Source organism: Cynoglossus semilaevis, chromosome 18 (genome assembly GCF_000523025.1).
Source record: "Cynoglossus semilaevis isolate Cse_v1.0 chromosome 18, Cse_v1.0, whole genome shotgun sequence".
Classification (NCBI taxonomy): domain Eukaryota; kingdom Metazoa; phylum Chordata; class Actinopteri; order Pleuronectiformes; family Cynoglossidae; genus Cynoglossus; species Cynoglossus semilaevis.
In genome coordinates this window covers 7,178,323-7,194,365 of record NC_024324.1, presented here as the reverse complement: position 1 = coordinate 7,194,365, position 16,043 = coordinate 7,178,323, and the positions used below count along the sequence as shown (strand labels likewise).

Below are 16,043 nucleotides of genomic sequence, written 5' to 3'. Positions count from 1 at the left end.
GTTTGGCCTTCGTACAAAATACACATATGGTTAGCCACCAAGTGGGATCTGGTGGAAAACTAGAAAATTAGAATTGCAGTGCAGATATTGGTTAGCTTAGTATACCAAATACTGCTGTTGATTTACTCAATTCCAAAAGGAGTAACGTGAAGTTACAATAATCAATACACATCGACTCTGCTCGCTGTAAAGGATCATCAAGGGTGTGTGGAAAATTCTGATTCCCCTTAAATTTCCCCCAAAAATATTGGGTTCAGTGGGCTGGATTCAGCCCACGGGCTGCCAGTTGATTACCACTGTTTTAGATCTACAGTAAGCAGATCTATGCTGCGTTAACTTTTACAGTAGGTAATGTCTGATGACAGTTCTGTAGATCAAAAAGGTATACAAATGACAGTTTATCTAGTGTTTTGATCAGAGATGTTTTGTTCTTGTACTTGAAGGTCTTATTCATGTCTGTCAGTGGTTTTTTTTTTAGATATTTTTCTATAATTTGCCAAGCGTTAATTCATCTTTAAACCAACCAGAGACTGCAGACAGGTGCTGCAAACAACTGTGGACACCAATTTATATTCACCTCAGCTGATGTGGCCTTTGAAACGGCAGATGGGCAAAACGGTGGACCCAGGTCTGACCAGACCTCCGACCCGGCCCTCTCCTCCTGTGCCAGTTGCCTTGCCAGGTGCTTGCCCCCTCTCTCCCTCTCAGGCATTCTTTCACAGCACTTCTTTGAGTATTGGTAGCAGAGGTCGCAGTGTGCTGTTAGCACCCTGCTGCAAATCAGCACCACCAATGAACCTCCGCCTGCTCTGGCAGATAAAAAAGAAATGAAAAAGCAAAAAGTAAATTAGGTGGAACTGGTTTGAGACGAGACAGATATTATTTCCGTCTTTTTTTGAGACAAAAACAAACGAAAATGAGCTGAAAAGTTTGCACCAACACTGCGTTGCATTGATTACTGCAGATATCAGAGAAGACATTTCGGCATCTTCATCTGCCTTCTTTGTTACTCAAGGTCTCGTGCTGACCCAGCAGTTCTGTCATCTGTAATTAAAAGACCGCAGCTTGTCGATTCATCATTCTTCACATTCAAACTATCAGCCTAAAGTTAGAGGAGATTTACTGAAGGTTCTTTAGAAATAACATAAATACATTTTAAAAATATAACTTTGACCTTGTTCTACCACAGGAGACACCATTCAGTATGTAAGTGTTGGCTCTCGGGCTCGAACCCAGGACCTTCTGCAGACGTGAAAGCAGGCTTAATAACTGCTACACTATGGAAGCACAATACTCGCACACAGATAATCTGAAAAGTAATAAAGGATATTTGAAGTCATTATTGTGTTATGGTTTAATTATTAATAAGACATATTGCAGAAAGGGCTTTGAATATATTATAAAAAAGGAAAATGCTTTTTATCTGTGTGAATGACTGTAAAAATCAGATTTTCCTTTTTTTTTACATACCCTCCTTTCTTCTCAGACCTCTCAAAATTGCTTTTACTTTTATTATAGTATATGTCTTCTTATTAGAGCATATCAAGAGTCAACATTGAGTAAGTTGATAAGACACCTTCCAGCAAATTACCAGCCTGGATTCTCTCTAACGCCCTCTCCATATTCACACATTTGAACAAAGACTTATCCACAGACACATGTTTCTTTGAGAGCCTTCATTTTTGTGCTGTTGCCAGGTACTCCACTACACAGCAGGATTTCAATTTACCCGTCAGCCAGCGCACATGCTGATTCATTGGTTTTCTGCCTAACTGTGATTGAACGTGGAGCATAATCTTCTGCATGTTTTGCTCTTGGCTCAGTCATCTGGAAGAAGACGCAATGAGGGGAAAAGGAAACAGCAAGAAGCTGCAGGGCCGAAGAACCTAGATATATGTTAGCCCCTTACCACATCTCTGACTACCTACCGAACTTCCTTTCCACCTATCTATCCTTACATCCATCCATACATAACCACCTAACACTGCACAAGAACCAGACACGTCGGGTTCATGAGATGTAGATGTACCTGGGACTCTTGATTATAGGAGGGAGGAAAAGGTCAGGCCATTCGTCACCCACACGCTTGGTCATTACAGCCGCAACGCTCAACACTGTGAAAAATGAAGCTTTCTCATTTTAATTGACTTGGCATTCTGGGATTACGAATATATATACACACACGGAATGACCCGGCAATCGTCTTTTGTGCCTGGAACGTCTCTTTAAGCCTTGAAACCACTAGTTAACAAGCACTTCAGAGAAAGAAGGGACGGTGAATCATGCCAGGATGCAAACACACAGGTGAAGGAGGCATCGAAGCGTTCTGGACTCCATATACCGTTCTTGTATAGGAGCTGAGGACAACTTCATCACTGAGCTGTGTCCTCCAGGACTGTCTTTATTACACAGCGAATATATGAAAGCTCTGGCACCACGTTGCACCATATGCAGTAAACTGAGTTAATTCTGAAGCCTCTCGACAGTCCTAAAAAAAGACGGACTGTGTGGTGCTCAAAGCATTAGTCACACACTCTATTTCTTTAAATGTAATCCTTAGATTACTATTACTGTTATGAGCCTTTGTATTTGAATTGCATTAAATTTACAAACTGTAGGTCCAGACGGACTTTGAAATTTAAAATGGCACTGAATATTGAACTAAAACTCATTGTCTTTTTGCTGAAACGCTGGCTTTTTTGTACAATGGAAAAGATCAATGAGGAAGGATAGGAGCATGGTGCCATCGGAGACCTTTCGCTTTTTTCGCCCCCCCCCCAGTGTTCTCCCTCAGGGTTTTCACACTGATAGTGCACTTTCCACTCGGCCAAGTCCCAAACACTGCAGCGAGCCCCCAGTGGCATTAATTACCGCACTACTCAACTGCAGCAAGTGAAAATGACAAATGAACGCCACCGTAACGACGCCTTCCCGCCTGCTATACGTAATTACGACCACACGTTTATTTGCATCCAGAATTATTAATTTTGCCCAGTGCTAAAATTAAATCGCAGGAAGGCAAACAGAGCGCAGAGGTGAGCCTTTTGACAAGTCCACTTGCCCTTTTGTATAGGCAAACCAGGAGACACCAAGAGGAGGTTGAGGACGGAGTGAGTGAATCAGTGTCAGATAGCCTTTCAGAGAGGAGACAGCTACGTCTGTAGCAGCAGGGTCGTATTGCCGAACGCTAATTACATTGATGAATGGCAGTGGCTGCACGTCCCGCTACCAGCGATTTACAGCCTCACTGACCCTTAGTGTCATCACAGGTGAAGGACAAGGACTTTAGCATAAGGGGAGAGGAAGAGTGGAAGGGGGGAGACGGGAAACAGGGGTGACAATACCAACATGCATTTACCCATCCCACTGACAACCACAAGGCAACATTTGATTTGTAATGACTCCCCTCTAGCTGCCAGGATGATCATGCCGTTTACATAAAAAAAAAAAAAATCAGATAAATTCGGTTAATATTACCTGTTAGAGCCCTGGCAGTAACTGATGGACTTTATATGGAGTTTGCAGTGGTGGGGTTAACTGTCCAGGGTGTCCTCTGCCCTCTCCTGTTGGCTGCTGGGACTTCCTTTGCCCCCCTCCCAGTGACCCTGAAAAGCATTAAATAATTTGTGTAATTATTCAGCATAACATTTTTTTAAATGCATTTTAACACGTGAGAACCAACCCACACTGTTTCACCAATGATTCTTATGTCCATCTCAACACCCAGCATGCATTTTTGGAACAAGCTTGCATCCGACCAGCGTCGGTGAGTGCAGAGCAGTATTAGGGTGACAACTGCCAAGGGTAGTTTTTAGGGACTGTGGAATAATTCATAATTTTGAGCACGGTGGCTTCACCAAAGTTTTGAGATACCATTGTTTTATTTAATAATAATTATATAATCATGATTAATCGCCTGCCAGGTGTTCAGTTTAATCGTGATTAATCATGATTAATCAACAGCTACCCTGTGATTAGTTAGATTAAAAACTTTTGACAAGCCCAAAATAATTTCCTCAACATGCACAAACACACACAACACATTTGTCTAATTCAAACGTTGTGTCAGACAACACAGAACTACAACACCACAACACATTTGTCTAATTCAAACGTTCCGAACAGCCTGTTAGTACTGTGAGCCGAGCTGATGTTTGGGTCACATGATTGAGGACGCAATAACATGAGCCGATACTGACGATATATAAGACAAATAAAAGAATAGAATTTGTGCATCGGCGTGTTTACCCATTTGTCTGTTTGCTCGCCATTTGTACAGAGAAGCAGAAGCGTCGTCGCCCGGTGATTGATTCCCCCTTTATTTGCCATTGTATGCATCATCAAGGTCTGACACAGTGATCTTGAATACAATTAGGAAGCCCCGGCTCTGACGCTGCTATAATAAAACAGAACAGGGGAAAAATGAGGATGTCAACTCTGTCTGCTGCATCTGCACTTTCATCTATTGCCCTCTCCCCAACCTGTCAGTCCTTTGACGTAATAGATGTGCTCACAGGATGAGGTGCACGGCAGGTCTAACTTTCTAACCATGAGTCATTAGATGGACTTTTTGAAAAACAATGTTGCTGAAAAATAGGGTTAAAGGTTGGATTAAAAGTCAAGTCTTTTGAAGTGTTTTTTTTTTTTTTCAAGGCTGTAACTCCACAATTGATGTTGTAGTGTTTTCAATTCATAAGCTGGATGTGATGAATGTAATGTGAAAAAAAGATTTAAAGTTTGATGTTTTGTTGAAAGATTTTTGATTTTTTTTGTGTACATAACTTGGTGGGTTTTTTTTTTTTAAATTAGTAACATAATGAAAACATTTGAGACCAAATTAGAACTTTTTTTTTTTTCAAAACGCGTCCTGAAGGGGTCTAGATGGTCTCCGAACCAATCAGATCATTAAAAAAAAAAAAGATGGGAAGGAGATGGGTATTTGCTAGGTACCTACCTACTTATTGATAAATCCTAATGATACTTGGCTAGTACACACCTTCAGTGATGCTTGGAGTCATTGGGTGACACGGGTGACCCCACTATGACTGATCAGTAAGCCACAATTCCACCTTCTTTATCCTAAACCACTGCTGTTGCACCCTCTGCTGCATCAGTGGTGGATGCTATGGCTCTCCTTAGATCCTCCACTATGACTGCTGGTGTATGCCTCACAGTGTTTTCAGTCTGCACCACCAACACCTTCAGGTCAACACTTGACTGCACAGCAGTTGGTCTTCAGCTCCTGATATCCGTCGCCTCCATGGCACAGTGGCCTCATATACACCTGTCCGGATGAGACAGATCACAAGGGGTCTCACTCATCCTGTTCACATCATGACTTGCAGCCATACTATTGAAAAAAAAAAAAAAAACCACAACAACTTTTAAGCTGTGCCTGAACTGAGACATGAAACTTGTTTGCAGACGGAGGATCGCCCGGGTTAGATTTATTCACAGTGGCAGTGAGTCTACGTCAACAAGGCACCGGTTGATGTGAACATAAGAGAGAGGACACCTGCCCTCTCTGAATAATCCAAAGCTTTACCTGCTGTGCCTCATATAGGCGGTCACTGGAAAAAAACCCGGTGATTTAACCTGGGAGCTGTCAGAAGAAGTTTGGACATTTCCTGTTGTCAGGATTCTCTGCAAAGAAACAAAAAGGAAGCAGGTGGGAAGATGTGATTTCTGCATCACAAGTGGCATACTCCAAGTAAACAGTACCTTTAAAGAAATGTTAGTTTGAAGAATAATCATTTTTCAAGGATCTACTTGCTTTTCAGTGTACAATTACATTAATGGTCGCTTATACAAACTCATTACTGGCTTCAACTGTGACTCACTTCAGCCTGTTTAAAGAGAGTGAATTATTTAAGGGAGAATATTTAGACAAATATAAACCAACGCAGTACGCTCAACTCTCAGGTTAAACTTTTTTCTCGTACTGTCAGGAGGAAGATTAAGTGTTCATTTTCTGCACGAGGCACAATCAACATTAATATACAGGATAGGGTTCTCTGAATAAATTGCAGACTTGGCAGGATTTTTTTTGGGAATATTTGTCATGATCAGAGCATTTATTTGAAAGAAAATAATGTGTGTCAGTTAAGGGCCAGGTGGCCGAGAGTTCCAGTGGTAGATGTTCAAACGAACCCATTTTAATTCCTGAGCTCCAGTGTGAAGTAGGTGTTATTATTCTCCCACTAGACCTTGACAAATATGATGATTCACAAACAGACACCTAAACCATGACAAATAGTCATTTACAAAAACGAATTACTCGCAAGTGCTGCTACATTCCTAAATGAAACCAAATTAAAATTAAGTATTTTTCACAAGTGTGGCCACGGCTATTTCCTCCCACTTCCTCACCTCACTCCGAGCGGGTGAAAGTGTCGAGGCTCCTGACGAGCATCCATCATCAGAAATACTGGGAGCTTTTCTGAAGCCGGCATTATTGGAAACTCTGTCAAAGCGCTGTCGCTGCACAGATTCATGGAAATTATGTATAATCCTTCATTGACTTCATTGGCCACATGTGGTAAAAGGTCTTCCGAGGTAAAGGTAAATGTCTTAGAAGGGATGTGACCCACCACACACACTCCACCACCACCTTAGAGCCCCACTGTAAACACACAAAAGGAAAAGTGTGAGTATTGACAGATTTCATTGCATTTTAATGCATAGATTTGACTGTGCTTGTGTGGCTGCTATGCATCTTTTAAAATAATTATTATTTATGGTAAATTCTACTTGTGAAATGTTCTGATATTATTTATAAAATGATGATGTTAACTGTACACCAGAAAATATAAAATAGCCATATGTTTATGTAACGTGATGTGCTGTAATTAGTCCTCCTGCTGGCTCTTTAAGATATTACCATTGTTTCCTCACTTCAGTGTTTCTTAACAGCACATTCACTTAGACATGTCACGCAGGTCCAGTTCTGAGTTTTCCTAGCTTTTTCTTGAGGGTAGGCTTGTTGCTAGGCAACCATCCAGAGTGTATGATTAAAACTTTGATTTCTAATCTATCACCTGAGAGACTGATGTGGCTCAAACTCTCCGTCGCTCTGCGGACCAGCTGTAACACAGGCACGCACAGATGCTGCACATTAGCAGAACTTGTCTTTACCATGAATTTGGTTAACATCGTGGTTTCAGCCAACTGGGCAGCTTGGACTGTGATCTTGGATCTGAGCTACTTTCATTTTTTTAAAGTCAATTTCTATGGCTTTGTGAGCCATTTCTTTCATCCTGGTATATTTATTCATTTCTGGCCTTAATACATTTTTCTGTATCGCAGATGAAGACGTATGCGAAAGAAAAGAAAATCTGGTGAGATTTCTAAACTACAGAGGCCACACTAATAAGGTTGTTTCACCTGGGTTTCATCAGTGTGACTGAATTTAGTCCACATCAAACTCTCTCATGTTGTGCATGACAATTTCAGAGAAACATTACATGTCTGTGTGTGTGTGTGTGTGTGTGTGTGTGTGTGTGTGTGTGTTTGTCAGAGAGAGAGATGAAGAGTGAGAGAAAGAGCATTGTTTGAGTCTGAGATGATGAGCGGTGTCAACACACATTAACTGTTTGGCTGCAGGCTCTAGAGTGATACATGGATGACATTTATCCCTGGCAAGGCATGTCTGTATATGGAGGTGTGTTTATGTGTGTGTGTGTTTGGCAGCAGGGGTGTGTTTTCCGTGCAATATGAGACGCAACTTTATGTTCGCCTCTGGCATCTGAGCATGCCAATAAGGAGGAAATCTAATCAACAGGCCATAGATGATGAGATGGCGGCACAAAGTAAGGCAGGAATCGCATGAAATCTCAAAGGAGACCTTGAGCTAAAAGGAGGGAAAGTGGGTAAGTGGAAGGGAGAAGTGTGAGAGATGTTTTCCTCCTACCTTCAGGGGCCAAAATAAAAAATAAAAAATAAAATATTGACTGAGACTGGAGTCAGAACAGAGACACAAGGGCACTTGACAGTGGCCACCACCATTAAAAGAGAGCCAGGCAACAGGAAGATGGGGGAGAGAGGGGGTGTGCAGAGTGTTGACAAAAACAAGCATCAGTCAGTGTGACGGGTGAGCCACAGTGGAAAGAGGCATCTTATGCATTCCAGGTGCTCACCTTAAAGTTGAATATATTTTCCCTGTGTCTGTGTGACTAACACCTCAGAGCATAAAAAAACAAAACAGATAGCATAGCCATGTTTGTAGGATATATATACCATCTGTATATGAACCAATATCTAACAATATGTCCTCATCTGTAACAGTAACGGTGAGGGCTGCACAAAGCAGTAAAGGCTAAAAAAAAAAACATTATATACATTTACATAACAGATACATATATGATATAATGTATTAGTTCAATTATTAGTAATTCCTATATTTATTATATCATTAACTCATGGTCATACCTGTACCAAAAGGCTCAACTGATGTCCATTCCCAGAAACATTGGTAAAGGTCAAAGGTCTTTATCCCTAAAATACAAAAAGAACAATTTTACCATTGCAGTGTTGACAATTTGTTATTTTTGCTCCTGCTGTATTAAAAAAAACATTGTTGCATGGATTTTAGTTTTACCACTGCTGCTTTCTCAGATGTACAGTGACTGTAATGCTTCACATACTTTTCGCGTTCATGCTCCACTGATTGTGCCTGCTGTTGCTATAGAAACCAAGCAGCCAGTCTCATGAAAATAGATAACTTTGATGAATTATACTCAAAATAATTTAGAGAGTAGAAGAAGTAAAGGAGTATTTCTTTGTATAATTCACACCACAGGTCTCTAATGGAAATTCTGAAAATTCAAATGTTGCTCTTTGAAAAGAAAAACTGAAATGAATGCATCCATTCATCCATCTTAAAAGATGTACATTGATTGTTGTTATACGAGACGTACAAGTTAACAACCAGTGTGATGATGCAGCAAACATTATCTTTCTTTAAGCTGCAGCCTATCTACTCAGCCCTCAGCACTGGGCCTAACTGACAGGCAGAATCTCTGTTAACGCAAAGCACATCATGTAAGAAGCAACACTATCAACACGTGGTTCTCTCTTTCCTGCCTTTCAGATGAATTAGAGCCACGGCTTCTAAAACTCTCTCCCTCATGATAGCGACTAATTTGTATGCAGCCAGTGGCCACAAGGTTTAATTACAACACCACAGAATGGTGCCATGACACCCAACTGCAAAACAATTAAAGCCTCGGAAAGCACAGCTGTTGGTCTTGATGTTTTTGTGGCCGCTCTAAGAAAATTGATGGCTTATTATTTCACAAGAACATTAAAATAAGACTGTTTGGAAACTTTGTTAAGCTGCAACTAAACTGTGGCATTTACCAGTTCTGCGGGGATTATGTTTTTTCAATGTACAAAATAATTACCTTATTGACATTGTTTGGTGTTTTTCACAAAAACCTACAACGTAGAACGCATATTATTAAATTATAATAGTCCCCTGATTTCCATTGGATGACAACTCTGGACTGATTACTACTTTTACCTATGGCCATGGAGAAAAAATACCTGTAAGGTCAACATAAGGTATACATTTTGGTGTTTAGATCCCAATAAGCTGTTAACAGACAGAAGGATTGGTGCCTGGTTTTACAGACCTGTCTGGGATTACAGAGGGATGGCCTGCATTCTTGATCAATCCTCGCTTACTCCTGGTCAATCCCCGTGTTTTGAGACCTTGGTTTAGCACACGTCAGACAACAAGAGAGAAATAGAAAAAAAAATAAAAAATCACACAGCAAAAATGTGAACTTGTTAATGGTATCCCTCTTCTTGAACCCAGGACCCTTTGCGTGTAAGGCAGGTTTGATAACTATGGAATCAAGCTACATGATGGAAGCATATCTGTAAGTTACTATATCTGCAGTAACCTGGTAAATACATAGAAATACACAAACTGCAACCAGTGAGTTACCGAAAAGGGTTAAATTAATAACAGTGGTGATCAAGCTCCGCTACATTGTGAGTGGTTCTCATTTTGCTACACTTGTAATCCTTCCTGCTGCTTCTCCTTCATTACAATAAACCAAATAAGCCCTTGCTACAGGGAGTTCTGGCAAAATACCTTGAATCAGCTGAAATTAATTAGAAGACTCTTAAATAACCCCTAATCTCCATAAATAAGTGCATGTTTTATGGATGCCTCATTCAAAATGTATCGTCTCATAGACTCCGAGGAGGAGCAAATACAAGAGCTGAGCAATCCTCATCAAGAATTAACAATGGGCTCATCTGATCTTGTTATTGACCCTAACACAAAGCTGTTCGCTCCCTCACAGACTCTGCCGTATTTTCACTAAGTCACGCACCGTGTGGAAAAACACAACTAATGATAGGCTAACGGGATCAAACAATGCAGATGAAATAAAAATAGGTTTCATTATATTTTCAGCCGGAGCTGCTGCAGTGTCAAGTGCACAAAGCCCATCAACGTTATTACCTGCTTTGCATTTCCATCTATTTTTATTTACTTCAATCAAACACTAAATTAGACACACCATAAAAGGCACGCTGTTTTGGGATTTGGGTTTTTACACTATTAAGGTCACATGTTGTGACTGAATATCACCCACTGAGCACTGAGGAAAAACTCTCAATTATAATAAAATGCAAACAAGGGCACGGTGCGGCCACCGGTCCACATAGGGAACATGGTTGTTTAATTCAGAGACAAAATAATGTGCAACTACGACAGCACTACGAAATACAATTGCATGGCTTTTATTTTGAAAGCCACTATTTTTGTTTTGTCAGGTCAGGTACGAAATGTCTCACACATCGCAACTAACAGTAAGAAATTTTCTGATGGGAAGTTTATAAATGAACGTTTGGTGGAACTTAGATTTTCAATGCACGTGGTACTCCTGTTCCTACAGTTCTTCTATTAGCCAGTTCAACTTCTCTATTCTTCCTGACTACATAAATAAGCCTTGTGATTCAAAACACTCATGCATAATTCAACACTTCGATGTTTTTTTATAACCTTTGACTCACATTAGCACTCTTCATCCGACACAAGTTCCTTCACATGCTACTTTGCTGACCACACCTTGGACTCCCTTCCCGACATTCTTTCATCGGTTCTCTGTTCCTCTTGACCATTTACTGGAACAAATGCCACCTTTGTGCTTAGCCTAGTATTATCTTGCAGCATGCACCGTCAGCTCATCTGGTCAACTAATCTATTTATGAGAGCATTTATATCATTACAGATTTGAAAAGCATGCAATATTTTCGGGATTACATTTCATATCATCGGAGTTGGTCAGGATTTATAGTCTTAGCACTAAACAACTTTAGCTAAGCTTGCTAAGCTCGAACATATAAAAACAAACAAATATATACGTGTATATATATATATATGTATATATATATATACATATAAAAATATACATATATAAACATATGCATATACAGTATATGTACATATATACAATATGCATATAGACATGAACATACAAATACATATATAAACCTTGGAATCCTATTCTCTTCTATTCTTCTCTAGCTTCGACCACATGCTATATGGCCAAGTTTTAGTTAAAGTTTTGTTCCAGAGAAAGTAACAATAAATCCTCTTTTGTCAAATTTTAATTGGATACACTAGTGAATGCTGCATCACGTCTTGTTCCTGTCATCGCTCCTACCCCCAGAGAGAAATGTCATTTTACATCTGCCATGTTAAACTAATTTAATACAATACTCCAAAAGGGGGTTGGTGTGAGTTTGACAATTTAGACTGATTCTTGATCTTAGTAATAATCAACGCTTTGACTGAAGCATTGACTGCATAGCGATGATGAGTAATTAAATTAGGGAGAATCTGACAAAAAAAATCAACTGGTTCAGATGAATGCTTTGAAAATGAGGTAGTGCTGCATCCGGTCACTATGGTAACGTAGCTTTGCAAACTACCTTGTTAGCAGAGCTATTTTTCAATCTAGCGGTGAAGTGGGGCATGGTGGTCTGTAGTGGTGCCTACGTCTCGAGTGCTTATTACATGACTGAATGAACAGATCCTCAGCATGTCAGAAATGTCAAAAAGAGCAAAGCATACTGGGTCAGAGCAGGGCATGACACCAACTAATCCAAGTTTCCTGTGATGAGAGTGGATCGAAAACGACACGGACATTAAGTCTGCCATAGTTTTGGTGCAGTTAATCCTCTCAAATGTGCCAAAATGGTACGTTCCTCAATTTAGGTCAAATTTCTTGAGTGTGATATGAACACTGAGATGAAGTTAGAATATTATTGGCACTTGTAAATTAGCTAAGATTCAGCATCAGTGATATTAATTAAAACTTGCATTTACATTTGCCCTGAAGTAGTTCACTGCTCCTATTAACTTCTCCCATTACAATGACAAGAAAAAGATAAGTCGTTTGTTAAACTATTCCACTTAAATGTACAGGGATCTAATCATTTTCAGAATTTACAAGTTAACAAATAATATTTCACCTAACCTGCTTTACACAGACTGTTATGTCACCCACCTCTCCACTCTGCCTTCCCCAATCAAGTCAGCATGGCAACAAGGATGCAGACAGTGTAACGACATCTATTCATAACATTAATGCACTCCCATGTGGAAGGCTGTGTATTAAAAGAGACGTAGAGTACCGTTCCTTTAACCTTTGATGAAACACACCTCCGTCTCTGGCTCTTGCAGTTTAAGGTGAAGGTACTTCTGAAGCAGCTCTCTTTTGATTTCTGATGAGACGCAACTTTGTGTCAGGTTCCTGCAGGAGGAGCTGTGTGAACTAGTAAAGCATTCTCTAGCCTGCTCATTGTGATGGGACATACTGTAGGCACAGTCGGGGATTTTACAATGATCCGTTCGTCTTTCCGCTTCTGCCGAGGCGTTACTGGGACTCTTTCCATTTGTCCAGTTTAAAGAAGACGAGGCAGAGGAGGATTTGCCGACCTTCTTCTTATCATGAGTTGACGGGTTGTGGCCACTGTCAGAGATTTGACTTTGATCCAGCCTTCTGTTAACCTCACATGAGAAACAGCATTTGGTCTGACTTCTGCAGTTGGAAGGTGATGAAAGAGCACAGCATTTACCGGCCCCAGTATGATTGTTGTTGAGGCTGTGGTCAGACTTTTTCAGATGATCCAGTCTTCTTCTAACCTCTGATGAGACACATATCTGGTCCCGTCTCCTGCCAGGAACTGTAGATAAACCCAAAGGAGATTTTCGGTTGTTTTTATCCATGTGACCTGAGGCGTTTTTATAGGAAGGAATTAGATAATGATCCAGCTTTGACAGGACACAACTCTCCGTCTGGATTTGGAATGTTGGGACGCATGATCCTTCAGAGCACTCACTCAAATACTCCCCCTCGTTAGCTGAGCAGAAAGATGAGTCTTGAACATTAACTAGTCTTGTTTTGGAATTCGATGACATGCAGCTCTGTTTCCAGCTTTTTTGGAATTGTGTTGGTTCATTTTCCTTATAAGATGGCTGTTTGTGGTCAGAGCCACCGACTTGACAACCGTCCAACTTTGTGTTAACCAATACTGAGCCACCACTCTGAGTTATCCTTTTTGAAGTAGATGGCACAGCAGAGCGTTCACTCTTTCTAATCTCATAGTTAGCTGACAGATTGTATTTAGAATCAGAGATCTGATAGTCATCCATCCTTTCCTTGCCCCGAGAGAAAACAGGGAATTTACTGCAATTTGCGTTGAATGGAAGCCTGTAGTTAGAGTTACTATTTTCACCACTATCCAACCCATTAATCACTGTAGACACAGCACCCTGTGAACCAACTCTGTGCTTTAAGATAGATGAATCTGGAGACCATTTATTGGCTCTAATCCCACTGTGAGCTGATGAGTCAGAGTTAAAATCCAAAATCTGGGAATGGTTCGGACGTATTTTGAGATGACTCTTTACGGTTGAAATGGATGAACTTGCAGAACTTCCATTGTTCTGCTTCTCAGTGGATGATTTCCAGTTGTAGTCCTGGACCTGACTTTTATTTACTGCTGATTGACTACAAGTTGGAGTCAAGCTACTGTATTTGGAGGAGGATCTCTTCCCATCATTGTATTTAGAGTCAGAAATGTGACAACAAGCCATCCTCGTGCTGACAGAGTCATTTAAGCTAGGTAAATCTGCAGAGTTTTCCTTCACAGTCCTGTCAGTTTTCAAAGGAACAGAGGTTCTTTTTGATGAACCCACATCTTCGTTATAACTCTCTGCGCTCATCCTTGACACGTTTGACCTCGCGGTACAGACGCGGTCGGCTCTGGCCGTTCTGCTTCCAACATCTAAAACAGCACGATTCCGTTGGTCAAGCCTTTCACATCTGGACGATAATGATGACTTGTTTGAGGTTCTGTATTTGTCAGAGGTTGAGTTCATGTTCACACAGGTGTCCATTAATTGAAAACACGAAGAGACACTGGAAAAACAACAACCACAAGATTGCAAGTCAACAAGTCAAGTGCACATCAAATCATCACGTCTAACAAAACACACCACATGGTAAACATGTCGACATCATAAATAAAATTTTCTTTTTGAAAATTTTATAAATAATATACCGACATAAACTCTTGCATAACAAGAATAATAAGGCCCTGTTTTTTTTTTGTTTTGTTTTTTTTTTATAAAATGTGTTTTGCTTAAGACTAAAATTCATTTGAGGTTCATTAAGGCCAAAATTGTTTATCCGTGACTAAATATATGTCATTATTTGATCTAGGGCACAGAGGAAGCTTATAAACTTGGACCTACAGCCACAAATTTCACAAACAATTACTTTTACAGTGTTATTTACTTTACCGCCTCACCTAAACAGCCATTCTCACATGCACATCGACTAAAAAAAGTAAAAATCCCTCCTTCCCAAACCGTACATCTGGCACAATACACTAGAGCAGACAATCTTTTCTGCCGTTTGCCAAACATAAAATGGCTCTTTACAGGAAATATTTTAACTGCTCCAATACAGTGACAGTCTGCTTTCTACCAAACCCATCTGGTATTTTTCATTGTGCTGGGTGCCTGACTGCCTGTCAAAAAATCAACACGGTAAAAGTTTGTAATTCCGTCAGTGAGGTCAGCATAAGCATAACCCGTGCAATGACTGTGTCTATCGGCCGATTTACTGTGAATTCTAACCACTAAAGCTGATCTGGACACAAACATAAACACATCAGCAAACTGGTGAAAAGACTTGTGTTGATCATGTGCCGTTTACTCACTGCGTGTTGCGCTTGTACATGCCGGCGAAGTGTCGCATGCTAATAAAATCGTGGTCTACCACCTCAGTGGGAGTCATACGTTTGGCAGGTTCAAGTTGGAACATTGCCTTTAGCATGTCTACAAACGCCAGCCTGTCTGCTGCTTCGACGACTTTGTCTTCAGAACCCTCCGACTTGAAACCCCACACCTAACCGGGAAAAACATCATTGTGACAAAGAAAAGTGTTTTTATATCCGGAAGAGTGGATCTGCTAACAAATATTTGCTGGAGACCTACATGCTGGATGTCTTCTAAAGAGGTCAACACCAACTCCCTCATGTCCTTCGGTTCAATTCCCATCTCTCCTTGTACTTTCTCTGGTGTCTGTTGAAAAGAGGTGTTCACTTGTTATGATATTCTAAACACTGCCCAAACCAACGCCCAACTGGATTCTAAAATAAACATCAAATAATAACAGTCCAGAAAAATTCCAGCCCTCTGACAACTATAGTGACCCCTGAAAACATACATGAGCATGTGATTTGTTTTCTGTACCTTAAGTCTCCACAAAGTCTCCGTCGAGTCAAGATGTTTCTCGAAATATAGACTCGTTTTCTGCCCATTGGAAAGCATTGAATCTGGAGGCTGACCTAGAATTTCTACCATGTAGCGCATCTGACAAAAAAAAACACATGAGTATCTCTGTAAAGAGTATTTGAGGTTTTACTTTGTTTACCTAGGACACAGGTGTCAAACTCAATCATGTGAGTGGTCGAAAAAGTACAGGTGGGCCACAAAAAGGATGTAGCAGCCC

General features: G+C 40.5%; 2 protein-coding genes across 2 annotated transcripts in view; both read right to left on the bottom strand.

Moving 5' to 3' along the window:
• Positions 1-10,135, bottom strand: part of col9a2 (procollagen, type IX, alpha 2) — a 129,624-nt gene extending 119,489 nt beyond the window's left edge. The window contains exons 1-8 of the mRNA XM_025065342.1: positions 9,633-10,135; positions 8,428-8,493; positions 6,370-6,622; positions 5,546-5,643; positions 4,997-5,284; positions 4,249-4,396; positions 3,478-3,605; positions 578-809 (exon numbers count right to left, since the gene is read on the bottom strand). The gene's annotated coding sequence lies outside the window, so the exon portion shown is untranslated. The remainder of the gene's footprint in view (positions 1-577; positions 810-3,477; positions 3,606-4,248; positions 4,397-4,996; positions 5,285-5,545; positions 5,644-6,369; positions 6,623-8,427; positions 8,494-9,632) is intronic.
• The window catches only part of LOC103394208 (dual specificity tyrosine-phosphorylation-regulated kinase 1A-like), a 9,348-nt gene continuing 2,145 nt past the window's right edge, over positions 8,841-16,043 (bottom strand). Inside the window, exons 6-10 of the mRNA XM_017041079.2 lie at positions 15,785-15,904; positions 15,527-15,613; positions 15,250-15,437; positions 12,683-14,444; positions 8,841-9,711 (exon numbers count right to left, since the gene is read on the bottom strand). Of these exons, the coding sequence (XP_016896568.2) occupies positions 9,691-9,711; positions 12,683-14,444; positions 15,250-15,437; positions 15,527-15,613; positions 15,785-15,904 (2,178 nt within the window). The 3' untranslated portion in view covers positions 8,841-9,690. The remainder of the gene's footprint in view (positions 9,712-12,682; positions 14,445-15,249; positions 15,438-15,526; positions 15,614-15,784; positions 15,905-16,043) is intronic.